Consider the following 13077-nt stretch of genomic DNA (forward strand, 5'->3'; position numbering starts at 1 on the left):
ATAAAAGTACAAAAGACTAAAAAAAATTGTGGCCTGCCCCATGTTCACCCCACCACTAGAGCCCATGGGGAAGATGCAGCATCAAATATAAAATCAAGTACAGAAAACTGGTCCAGGATTTCTAGGCCAGTAGCCTTGAAGCTGAAGCTGTGCCCACAGCACAGAGCTGGCAGTGGTGGGCCAGCAGAGGATCACAGCATGGTGGGAGACTGCGTTAGCCGGGGCCTTCTGAGAAGCAGGTGCCAAGGAAGGATTAGACATGCAAGAAATTTATCAGGGGGACCATCTGAAAGAGAAAATGGGGAAGGAGCCAGAGGAGGCAGGGAGAGGCGAGATGCAGGTCTGACTCCCAGTGAAGGAGAGAAGGACGGCAGGTTGGGTGGGAGCATCTTAGATCACAGTGCAGTTCTAAAGAAAGTTCACCAAGGAACTTGGAGTCCTCGAGCTGAAGTCACCATCAGAGGAGTCCCATGTCTCCCAGGAATGGCCACCCTTAGGATACCTGGCACTCTTAGTCATTGGCTGAAAGTGCCCTTGAGAAACACAGCCAGAGCCATCACAGGAACAAATATCCTCGCACAGAAGCTGGGGACATGGGTCAAGTACATTCCCTGTGGTCAGAGATGTGAGAGGTGCATTCACATGGCCACCACAGAGACAAACTCCCTCTTTCCCAAAATACTAGTGGAAGGACCAGGAAGAATGCAAACGGAACGGTGTCTGCATGATATATGCTTTGTCAATTTCCAACATTGGAAAACCTGTCTATAAAAACTTGCTTTGCAAAGAGAAGCCTAAATATTTCCCTTGTGGGAAGGCAAAGTTGCAACAGAAACTCTTCTGAGTTTTAAAAAAAATCAGAATTCATTCTTTCATTTTTCCCCTTCACAGACCTGAGCAAAACTTTACTGCTTTGGATTAGCGAAGACTAGAAAGGAAAAATGTCAACTCCAGGGAGACAGCACTAAGTCACGGAAGTAGGGGCCCCCCGAAGTTCCCAGTGGGTGACCAACATATGGTGATAGAGAAAGACATGTGACCAGACTTCCCATGAGCTAATTGGGAATTTTAACCCATGACTCATCCCGGGGTGGGGTCTGAAGCTGCAGGGGACGCTACCCCACACCAAGCCATATCATCAGCCAGATTGCACATTTCCTGAAAGTAATCAAGTCAGAAACTGGCTTCCTGGCTATAGCTGTTGGTGGAAAAATGACTGCCAAAAGCCAAAATGAGGATGAGTTCAACGATTTAATTCTGCGTGGAAAACGCAATCCATTAAATGGGATCTGACAAGGACTTAATCTCATCTGCGGCCGAGGGTGTTGGCCCAATGCAGTTCTGCTCTCTGGAACATATTCTTAGTAAGTTATGTATAGAATCAGGAACGCTTTTGCCAAAGCCCAAATAAGTCCATTCTATGTGGGAAGAGAAGTTCATCAATCCCCCTGTGACTCTCCAGGGAGTGAGCACACTCTTCTTCCAAATGCAAAATGATCAAAACCTATGTTGAGTCACACAATTCAAGGTAAGTAACTGAGATGGCCAACGTGCTGGATGGCTTTAGAATTTCCACTACTGCCCAAGGAGGTCAGGCCAGCCTTGCTCACAAAGTACCTACTGGGCTCATATTTCCAGCCTGGGGCGCATTGCACAGCCCAGTCACAGAAGAAGGGGTCAAGGTGCAGAGGATCAATCCACTCCTAAACAGGATTTTGAAAACTGGGAGAGAAGGAATTAGGGGCTGTCATATTCATCTCCCACTTAATCCTAGCAACAGGACCCAAGGCCACTGCTGTTATTTCACTGTTTCCATTTGTAAAATGAGGCAACTGAGAATTAAAACCATGACTCAAAATCACACAGTTTAGAAAAGCATTTGCGAATTCATGCCTGTGGTATTCCAAAGCCCATGCCTCACTCCCCAGAGGGTGGTCCTTGGACCATCACATCACTTGGGAGCTTGTTAGAAACACAGATTCACAGGCTGCAGCCCAGACCTACTGAATGTGGGTCTGCATTTAACAAGATCCCTCAACGAATTTATTGGACATAAAGTTTACCTTAATGGGCTCCTACCAGAAAGGGGTAGGTGGATCAAAAACATAAGTTTGGACTAGAAAAAAGATTTAGTGCAATAGAACAGGGTCAGTCTCATAGGATAAGCCTCAAAGTATATATCCAAATTGCACATCCAGATTAGCAGAACCAATCACGCTACCTTATTTCACCAACAGCAAACCCAGAAGCAGGAAAGCCAAGGTGATGTGGTGGTAGAACATGGTGGACAGGTAAGGCTTTGGAGCCAGGTGGACTGGGTTGAAATTTCTAGCTCTGTCACCTGCTGGGTGGCTTTGGGTAAGTTACTTGATCTCTCTGAGCCTCAGTTTCCTGACCTGCACAACTGGGATAGCAATACACACCTTGCCAGGGTTTGGGGAGATTAAGTGAGCAAACGAATATACAGTTCCTAGACATAGCAGATGCTCAATAAACACTGGTTTCCTTGACTTTCAGTACAATCTGGGCTGGGTCTCACCTTTGCAAATGTGCACACTAGAAGCTGGGGAGATAAAGGGTTCTCAGCAGCCAGCCCTTTCCTGTTCTCTTGGGTCCTCTAGTGGTAAGTACTAAGATTCTGGTCACTAATCAGACTGGCTGGACTGGTCTATCTTCCTTAAGCTTCAGGCTCAGCATATTCTCTCATCACTTTTAAGAAAAACCTGAGCAGAACAAGGTTCAAAGGGACAGGCCGTGAGGAACAAGGAGAACAGGCACCTGGGGTACAGTTCCCAGAAGTGTCTACTTTCGAGACATTCAAGCCTTTTTATCTAGTTATGGTTCCCACTTTCCTCTTTTCAAAAGTCTCGGGTTTTGAAAGCAGACTTTTTCATGCCAGAGGCTTCCTGAGCTTTCAGAGCCCACAGGGTCTGCACCTGGACCCACAAAACCCAAGTCTGATCTTATTCACTCTGTGTGAATCCGCTCAAAGGCGTGGAGGAGCGGGAGGTGGCTGTCGAGCGCTACCAGCACGTGCGTCCCCAGCTGCTGCCCGGAAGGATACCCCCACCTACCACGCCCACTTCTGCATCAGGTACAGAAGCTGATAGAAGAGGTGCCCTTGGGACAGAGTATCTCCCACAGATGGAAGTAGCTGAGGGCAAGGGTCCCAATGAGGGTCCCATGGTCTGACTGCCTCAGGAACAGCTCCAGCACCAATAAAGAGGCATTTCCTTGCCCAAGCAAAAAAAAAAAAAATGATGACCATATTTTGTGGCCCCAAATTCCAAATGCCCTCCAAGTGTGAACAAGGAGAAAGAGAAGGGAGTAGGCAAAGCTATCACTTCTCCCCTGTTGCTCGGTGGTAACGATCCTGCAGAGGATCTATGAGGACAGAGGATGCCAATTCACGAGAACCATGTGTTCCCCCGCAGCAAACAAGACTCCGCAGAACTGCGAAGGGCAGGATGTTCACAGTCACATGCCCGGATCCCTTAATTGTGTGTGGGGTTGTGTATAAGTGTGTCCACACACCACACACACACACACACACACACACACGGCACGGTGGCTGAGAGACTGAATTTCAGAGTCAGAAAAAAGAACCCAGCACCTCAGTCTCAGCAAAGGGACGACTGTACTGCTTGGTTAAAGAAGTTATCGTAGGGACTGAGAGCGCGGATCATGGATGCACCCCTGAAGTCTAAAACTCTAGGAGCATAATGCACTGGTCGTCCTAGATTTTCCAGAGTCACTAATATTGGAGTCGGCAATTACCAGGTTTTTTCACTCCTGGAGTAAAAAGGGAGGTGGAGGGGAACACACTGTGATATATTCCTATCACATTATTTAATATCCAGCTATAACTCATTCCTTCTCTGCAATCCAAAAGGCATCTAGAAAACAAGTGGTATTATTACAAGGGCGACCTTTTTTTTTTTTTTTGAATTTTATTTTATTTATTTTTCATACAGCAGGTTCTTATTAGTTATCTATTTTATACATATTAGTGTATATATGTCAATCCCAACCTCCTAATTCATCCCACCACCACCACCCCTGCTTTCCCCCCTTGGTGTCCATATGTTTGTTCTCTAAATCTGTGTCTCTATTTCTGCCTTGCAAACTGGTTCATCTGTACCATTTTTCTAGATTCCACATATATGCGTTAATATATGATGTTTTTCTCTTTCTGACTTACTTCACTCTGTATGACAGTCTCTACAAATGACGCAATTTCGTTCCTTTTTATGGCTGAGTAATATTTCATTGTATATGTGTACCACATCTTCTTTATCCATTCGTCTGTCGATGGGCATTTAGGTTGCTTCCATGTACTGGCTATTGTAAATAGTGCTGCAATGAACATTGGGGTGCATGTGTCTTTTTGAATTATGGTTTTCTCTGGGTATATGCCCAGGAGTGGGATTGCTGGGTCATATGGTAATTCTATTTTTAGTTTTTTAAGGAACCTCCATACTGTTCTCCGTAGTGGCTGTATCAATTTACATTCCCACCAACAGTGCAAGAGGGTTCCCTTTTCTCCACACCCTCTCCAGCATTTGTTGTTTGTAGATTTTCTGATGATGCCCATTCTAACTGGTGTGAGGTGATACCTCACTGTAGTTTTGATTTGCATTTCTCTAATGATTAGTGATGTTGAGAAGCTTTTCATGTGCCTCTTGGCCATCTGTATGTCTTCTTTGGAGATATGTCTATTTAGGTCTTCTGCTACAAGAGCAACCTTGATTCTGCTCTAAATTATTTCTTGATAAGTAAGCTGTTCCCACATTTTGCTTATAATAAGTTATCTGCAACAAATCTCACAACTGACGTTACTACCACAATTAAGGACAACTGCATTAGAGAATATTTACCGTCTAACATTGCTGTTGAAATCAACTATCTTCTTTGGAAGAAAGGATGGTTCCAGGATAGCACAGAATTGTATTAAGGAGACCAGTAAATGAACAACAAATGCCAATACATTTCTGGCTTCCACTGCTATAGGACTGGCATATTTATACCTACTGTGTTTTTCCTACTACACACCAAGTGCTACAAGGAACCAGAAATAAATCCTGACCTTAACAAACTTAGAACTTAATCTCTTTCTGGAACCAAGACATTGGCACATAATACAACTAGCAAATCAAAAGAAGTTCATGGCCATCAGTACCTTTTCTCTGTTAAAGAGCACAGAAGGAATGCAAAGAGAAGGGATGATGGTAATGGAGTTGGGCTAGCAAATAATATGTTCTTTTCATGGGAGCAGCTCTTTAGCTATTCACTGAAGAAGACGATGAACCTGGTTTGAGGTGGAAGGTGTAATTACCAGAAGACAGTATATGAAGGGGTTGACTCCACCAGAGACACTTGGAGATGAGAACACACAGACCATGAGACCCATTCACCCTCCCCTCTTCCCCCCACAGTCACTTGCAGAGAATCACAGGTTCATAGAATGTATTTCTCTCTACTGGAGTGGTTTTTATTTTATTTAAACCTCACAATGCAGTAAACCCTTACTAGGAATAAGAAAAGCATCTGCCTTGCAATTCTGGTCCCGCCACTGCATCAGTCACATTACATAAAGAAATCCAAACCCTTATTCACTCCTTTTCAGAACTCATCTATAACTCAGTCCACACTAAGAACCTTCACACAGTGAAATGGCTTTTACTGGGCGATTACACACATCACCTGGATGCAAAAGAGAGCACAATTTTCAAGTATATTTCCTGGACTCCAAATCCTGTCTGATTTGTTTATGAGGGAAGAAAAGGGAAGCTTACATGTACTACTAGCCATGTGGAGAGTATGAAAGCCTTATATAATGGAAAGAAAAATGAAAGAAGTAAAACTAGAATAACAGGGGGAAAGGAGGGGAGGAAGGCAGGCTGGCAAAATCATTAAATCTTAATTTCTGATACCAGTACGACTGCGTATTTCAAAAGTGAGTTTGAAAGACCCATTCAGAAAAAAGAATCACTTTTCTGTACCGCATCCATACCCAGACTGATTTTTATTTAATACAGGTGAGAAGGTAAGGAGACGCCTCATGATGGAAGTGGAGCACAATACAAAAAGAAAACACCAGAGAACTTTGCGGGAAAACGCAGGACTAAACGATGAACAAGAACAGAGTCAACAGCCACCTGGGAAACCACACAAGAAGATCCGCACTGCATTTCAGAAGGCAGCAGCTCTCACTTCTCTTACAACTAGAAAACTTCCCCCAGCAAGGGACTCTAAAGGCACGGGGCTGAGTTAATTCCCACCACGTGCGTTTCCCCTGTGCACTTATCTCCCTGCGTCATCCTCCTTTGACGCAAAAGACTCATTAATCCAACTCAAATTGCCAATGTCAGTAAATCCTTTGCCTCAGCATTTACATGCCAATACCAATTAAATACCAACAGCAACTTAACTACTGATATGGTCTTCACTACCTTCAGGAAATCCAGCCAGAAGTTTAGCGGGCATTACTTCCGACACTACTTCATCAATTCTAATTTACTTAGTGCAGAGAAATGAGGTAATTTGCTGGCCACGCTGACGTGGCATCCAACTGGACTGAAATAACTCCACAAGCAAATAAGAAGGAACAAACTGAGTTGCAATGCACCAAACCTGAAGGACGTTTTCACCAAGGCTTCCGGGCTATCAAGCTGAGGCAATTCATCAGCTAGGATTTCCTCCGGTGGCCGGGGGTCATGGACAATCGTTGGCCGTGGCTTCTCCTTGACATTCCCTGTGAGACCGTCGATGAGGGAGTTCCACAGACAGTTCTGCGACTTAGACCCTGAGGCATGAGGGGGAAAAAGGGGTGAAGGTGAGTTACCAACCAACTCAATGGCCTGCCTTGCCCAACTCGGGATTTTCAAAAGCAGAGCAGGAACACTGACATATCTTTCATGATCTCCACCAACATCAGAGGGCTCCAAAAGGTTTTGGTCAGGCAACTTATGGAGTAACCAGGATTTTTTAAATTTATATACAAAAATAGGTTAATACTCTGAGCATTTTAACTCACAGCTAAGTATTATGAATATATATCCTGTCTCATTTCAGTGGTAATCAACTCCAACTCCTGACAGAGTTGTCGGTATTTACTGAAGTATTTATTCAGCAACTGGAAGTATACAAAGGACTACCATTTTAGAGAACAGCAGGATATTCAGACACAAGTCTCCCCTGTGAACTTATCTTGCCTAAGGCCCAAGTTTCAATACTGTATTCTGTGGAGACACCTACCCCAAAGAGGGCCCCCCCATCTAAGAACCAGAACCCACCACAGGCAGGTTCATTCTTCTGGAAGATCAAGACTCAAGGAAAACTACACTGGATGTTTACCAATACCCTACCCTACAAACACTTCAAACATATGAGATGAACATTAAAGGCAGACATGAGTAGATATGGTGCCACAAAATAGGGCCTGATCAGCCAGGTAATCAAGGTCAATATCAACAGTGATAAGTTATATCCTTGATATGATGTGATGAAAATGGCACTTTACCTCCATGGTCTTTCTCCCCAAAATATATAACCCGAGAGTACTAAGCATGTTCCTATCTTCTGTAAACTTAATACTTTAACATCTGCCCTACATGCGTATGCCAGACATGCCCTGTTTGGACAACCAGAAAATACCCTTGAGTCATCTTGCCTTGGCCTCCTGCCTCCGTCACCTCCCCCTTCCTCCCTCCCCTCCATTCCTCAGGAAGAGTCCCTCCTCCAAGGGGCATGCTTTTCAGATACCAGCCAACCAAACCAGCACCCACACCCCAACACCTCCCTCACCAAGCTTTCACATCCTGAGCCACTCTCCACCTGCCCCGATAACCCCAGACAGGTACCAGACATCTAGGGACAGCCCCTATGCCCCAGAGCCCACTAAAATTATTCCAACTAGCCAATCCTAAGCCTGCTTACCTGGCAGAACCCATTCCTTCCCACAGAAACCACAGTAAAGACTCTTGCCCATAGTTCCTCCCTCCCTCCGCCTCACAACAACCCCAATGCTTCTCAGCATGGCCTCTGTGGTAAGACGTGTACCCCCTCTTTTGGGATCTGTGAATACTAACAAACTATCTTTTCAATGGCAGTCATCCCCTGATCTGTTGGCTTTACCACACCTAAAAATAATAAAACCCATTAAAACACTCAGTCTAGTCATAGGGAAAAGACAAATCCCAACTGACAGACACTCTGCAAAACATCTGACCAGTACTCCTCAAAACCGTCAAGGTAATCAAAAAACAAGGAAAGTCTGAAAAACTGTCACAGCCTAGAGGAGCCTAAGAAGACATGATAACTAAACGTGGTATCCTGATGGGGTCCTGAAACTAAGAAAGGACATTAGGAAAAACTAAGGAAATCTGAATAAAGTATGTACATTAGTTAATAATAATGTATATCGATATTGGTTCATTAATTGTGACAAATGTACCATACTAATATAAAAGCTTAATAATTGGGGAAACTGGGAATGGGGTATTTGGGAGCTCTTTGTACTATCTTTGCAAATTTTCTGTAAATCTAAAAATGTTCTAAAATTAAGAGTTATTATAAAAATACAAATAAGTATTAAAAATAAATAATAAAAATAGTTATTATTTTAAATGTCTATGAGCAAGTTATATTTTTAAGGTAGAGACTGAGGGCATGACCACTATCATTACCCAGTTACCATTGGCCGGTGCTGGTTATTCCTCTTCCCAGAGGAAAGAAACCCTTTATCTTCACTCAGATATACTGTCAGGTCTCTGAGTCATGCACCCATGGAGCTGTGTCCATCCAGAGGGGGTTGGCTTTTTCTATCCCATCTGTGCAGAAGGAGGACCTTTTTATAATTCACACAAAGACTCTTTATGGGGCATGAGGAGGCGGGCATGGAGGGGTAAGGAGCAGTGCCAGCTAATGCACATGCATGTGATCGGTGGGTAGAGAACACATTCGTATGCTCGTGGGGATGCCTCCGTGATCAACCATCCACAGCCCACAACAGAAGAAATCACCGTAGTTTGTTGTGCTTGAAGGTTGTCTCTGCAGCTAAGATCAAGAGAACTTCACACACAAAAGGGAGCACCTCATGAGGACCGCTGAACCTTCACCAAGGACACCCATGGGTCCGAAAACAACTCTTTTAATGACCATGGTCACGAATGACCCTTGGGGGTGTCCCACATCCAAACTGCTTTTGTGTCAATCCAGAGAAAATTAAGGCACATTAAGAGCAGGAAACAGAGCCTCCAACTCCTGAAACGGAAGACAGCTTTTTCAAAGTCCTAAACACATATCTTAATAAGATCTGGTCCTATTAATGAAAGTCTGGTTTTGTGTTAACAAAGGTCTGGTTCTAGGAGGAAGACAAAAGCAGCAGCCTGTTTTCTTAGATCTCATCTAAGCGAAGACCTTACAATGAACTCCCTGCCTATTTCCCTTCATTCTTTCATTTACTCATTCAACATACAAATTTTGAATTGCCTCAATATGCCAGATTCCATTCTGGGCTCTCGAAATAGAAAGATGAATGAGACTGGTTCCCTTGGGATGAGTCAGCCTATAAGCAATCACAATAAATGGGCAATGAACCATAACTAAGGGACAAAGAAGTGCTAGAAGGGGCAGAGGAGAGCTCCCCCACTCTGCCTCAGGGCCCTGGGGAAAGCCACACAGCGAACGTGACGTCTGATATGGGTCTAAAGCAGGAACAGATCTTCAGCAGATGGGGAAGAGAGAGAAGAGCATTCAGTGCAAATAGCATGTGCAAAGGCTCAGCGGCAGAACAAAGCAGCTCGAGAGAGAGGACAGTGACCAGAGATAAGGCCAAAGATTGGTTGTATAGGACCTTGAATAAAATGCTGATCATTTTAGAATTTCTTCTGTAGGCAAAAAAGAACTAAAGATTTTTAACCAAGGTTATGGTGACATGACCATTTCTGTGTTCCTGAAAGGAAACTAGGGTGCTGTAGAGTAGTGAACCTGTGGTGACTAGCAAGGCTATATGAAGAGGTCTGTGAATCCACTGTATCTGTAGATGAAATAACGAAGTCTATATATATGACTAATTTTTAAGTATATATAGATATGATTAATAAACTAGAAATTTATGTAAAAGCACTAATGAATGCATAATAGGTTTTTCATTTTCTCAGTCAGTGAATCAGAAGGGTCATGTGATCCAAGCTATTTCTCCATCAGGGGTCCCAGATGGACATGCAATAACACCTTCAGAAGTTGTACCAGCAGCTACAAAGATACACTGGCAAGTTTAAAAGAAGGCAGCCGCTATGGAGAACAGTATGGAGGTTCCTTAAAAAACTAAAAATAGAACTACCATACAACCCAGCAATCCCACTACTGGGCATATACCCTGAGAAAACCATAATTCAAAAAGACTCATGTACCAAAATGTTCATTGCAGCACTATTTACAATCGCCAGGACATGGAAGCAACCTAAGTGTCCATCGACAGATGAATGGATAAAGAAGATGTGGCACATATATACAATGGAATATTACTCAGCCATAAAGAGAAACGAAATTGAGTTATTTGTAGTGAGGTGGATGGACCCAGTGTCTGTCATACAGAGTGAAGTAAGTCAGAAAGAGAAAAACAAATACTGTATGCTAACACATATATATGGAATCTAAAAAAAAAAAATGGTTCTGAAGATAGGGTAAGGGTAGGCTGGGACAAAGTGAGAGAGTGGCATTTACATATATACACTACCAAATGTAAAACAGATAGCTAGTGGGAAGCAGCCGCATAGCACAGGGAGATCAGCTCCGTGCTTTGTGACCACCTAGAGGGGTGGGATAGGGAGGCTAGGAGAGAGACACAAGAGGGAGGGGATATGGGGATATATGTATATGTATAGCTGATTCACTTTGTTATACAGCAGAATCTAACACAACAATGTAAAGCAATTATACTCCAATAAAGATGTTTAAAAAAATAAAAATAAAAATAATTTTTTAAGGTTAATTTTAAGTAAACGTCACCTCAATAAAAAAAAATATATAAAAAGGAAGAAAAAAAATAAAAGACGATGACTGTGGCAGAAGCTATAAATAGGATTTACTCAACATTCATTCCCAACTCCCTTTTTACTTGCCTTCCTCTTCCAAAGAGGCTAGAAAACAATATACTCAATTTCCCAGCCTCCCTTACTGCTATGGCTAACCATATGTTATAATTCTGGCCAATGAAATGTAGGTGGAAATCCCCGGGACTAGTGTCTCTGTCCCAATAAAAAAGTAAAGTCTCAACAGGAGAAAAACATTTTTGTCCCTTTAAATTTTGCCTTTCCTTATTTTCCCCTTTGCTTTCTTTCTTCTTCTTACTGGAAGGTGAACGTGTGTTAGAGCTACAGCAGCCATCTCGTGACCATGAGGTGACAAGCATTATAACAAAAGCTTACATCTTGCATATGGAAAAATAGAAAAGTGGAAAGAACCTGAATCCCCGACAACACAGCTGAACAGCTTCCCTGGTCTCCCTCATCTCCAGATTTCTAGATGTGAGACATATGAATACTGACTTATTACATTCTTAGGTATTTGGTTGTTTGTAGCCAAATGCTTTCCTAAATGTTATATGTGTGCTCAGCATATTAACATAAAGGTGTTCCCCATATCCAAATGATACACCCTCTATAAAGTACTAGGGACTGACATTTTAATAAATCCTCCAATTATCTTGTGAAAGGCATTAACTACACTGCACAGTTTTCTCATGTTAAAATTATTAATTTGTTAAATGCAAACAGTTATAACACACTACAATTTTTATAGCTTATTTTGGCATTTCCTCACATTTTTTAATATTCTGGGAAACTCAAAAAATGGAAATGGCCTGGTTCTCTTGACCTTTGAGAACCCAGAGAACAATCACTCTCATGGGATAGTCTTTGATTTGGTTTTTGTTTTGTTTTGTTTTTTAACTTAAGGGGGGGCGGGGGAGGTCTTTGTTCAAAAAAATATTGGGAACCAGCAATACAGAGGATGTTCCAGTTGGGAGGTGTACGTGAGCCTAGAACTGGGTGATCAACCAAAAGGCAAATTGGCCGTGAGAAAATGAGGGGTCTGGAAAAGCACAGTGATAATGAAGACAGAAACAGGTGGATTTAGGAGATAAGCAAGGAGAATCAGTAGGATTTGGTAACTGATTGGGTGTAGACGATGAAGAGAGAAGTGGCAAGATGGATTGAGGTTTCTGGTTAAGCAGCCAGGTAGACTGTGATGCCGTTAGAAAATGCTGGGGGTGGAGCAGCTCGTGGGCCTGCAGTTGAACCGTGCTCTGAAAAGCTGTATTTCAAGATAGAAAATATAAGCAAAGATCCCCTCCATATTCATGAAGAGGAAGCACACAGATGATGAATACGTGATTCAAATGAAAATATTCTATTTCAGCAAACACTTCTATCGTGACTGAGGTAAGAAAATTTTTCAGAGCAGGATAAAATGGGGAATAAATTACCCTTCTCACTGAACCCAAACAATAATTTTTTTAAAACTATAATAATAATAAATGTTTTAAAGAAGGGCAATATCAAAGCCCCAGCCCTGTCCTGGAGTGTTCCAGCCATTATCTGACTTGATAAAAGCTGTAATTTAAGTAGAACTTGGGCTCCAATCACAAGGATCTAATTATAACAGCTCATTAGTACCATATCACCTATAACCTGGCCTAAGGCACAAACCCGAGAGAGATCCAGGAAGCTGGCATAACACGAAACATTATGAGGAGAATTTTGCTATTTCTGTTTTAATCTCTTTCAGAAGGTAAATTATTGACAACAGTCTGCTGTACGTGAACAACACAGCACAAAATGGGAAGACAAAAATAGTGGATATGCCTGGGGCATGAGTCCACTGATATATGCCAACCATCAATAGAAGGGGATTTACGATTGTGCCCCCAACACTCTAGCACAGTGTGGAGCACTTTAGAGCTCTGTGCTGGATCCTCCAAGACATACAGAAACTTTTATTACACCATCCCTGCCCTCAAGAAACTTTGGAGAGGCAGAATAATGCAAGGCAGCTACTGAGTGGTTCAGACTA

At 42.7% G+C, this 13077-nt stretch overlaps 1 protein-coding gene across 9 annotated transcripts in view; it reads right to left on the reverse strand.

Moving 5' to 3' along the window:
- Positions 1-13077, reverse strand: part of PDE1C (phosphodiesterase 1C) — a 613608-nt gene that overhangs the window by 390306 nt on the left and 210225 nt on the right. For all 9 annotated transcript variants that reach the window (XM_082399447.1, XM_082399445.1, XM_082399442.1 and 6 more), the window contains one exon: positions 6634-6805. In XM_082399447.1, coding sequence (XP_082255573.1) covers positions 6634-6805 — 172 coding nt within the window. The remainder of the gene's footprint in view (positions 1-6633; positions 6806-13077) is intronic.

Source organism: Balaenoptera borealis (assembly GCF_965194805.1).
Source record: "Balaenoptera borealis genome assembly, chromosome: 7".
NCBI lineage: Eukaryota > Metazoa > Chordata > Mammalia > Artiodactyla > Balaenopteridae > Balaenoptera > Balaenoptera borealis.